General features: G+C 38.9%; 1 protein-coding gene across 1 annotated transcript; it reads left to right on the top strand.

Annotated features, from left to right (window-relative positions):
- Positions 1–12: 12 nt before the first annotated feature.
- Positions 13–395, top strand: LOC108632228 (sodium-coupled monocarboxylate transporter 1-like; the record flags this gene model as incomplete). Its single annotated transcript, XM_018036657.2, has 1 exon — positions 13–395. A coding segment is annotated over exon 1 (301 nt), but the record flags the coding sequence as incomplete, so codon positions are not given.
- Positions 396–398: the final 3 nt, after the last annotated feature.

The raw sequence follows: 398 nt of genomic DNA, 5'->3' as shown, positions 1-398 counted from the left end.
TCATTATTTAACATTGATTTTTATTTCTCCAAGGATTTACTTTATAATTTAAAACGGCTTTGAAAAGGATTGCAAAATTCCATTCTGCAATAAAATGACCGCGGAAAGTATCTCAGAGGACCGTCAGCCGAACTGGTCGCAAGACACGCCGACGGTGCAGGAAGTTAGCGAAATGATGCGAAGCTTTGGCATGTGGGACTACGCGGTTTTTGCATTGATGTTAGTCAGTTGCGGCTTTATTGGCATTTATTTCGGCTTTATTAAGAAATCATCCGGAATAGCTGAATATCTCGTCGGTGGTAGGAACATGAAAACGCTTCCAGTCAGTTTAAGTCTAATAGCCACTTTCATATCTGGTACGATTTCGTTTGTAATAATTTCTAAGACTACTGATTATT

This window comes from Ceratina calcarata, unplaced genomic scaffold (genome assembly GCF_001652005.2).
Source record: "Ceratina calcarata isolate Rehan_Ccalc_2016 unplaced genomic scaffold, ASM165200v1 scaffold15219, whole genome shotgun sequence".
Lineage (NCBI taxonomy): Eukaryota > Metazoa > Arthropoda > Insecta > Hymenoptera > Apidae > Ceratina > Ceratina calcarata.
Note: the sequence above shows the minus strand (reverse complement) of the source record. Positions and strands in the feature narration are given on the sequence as shown.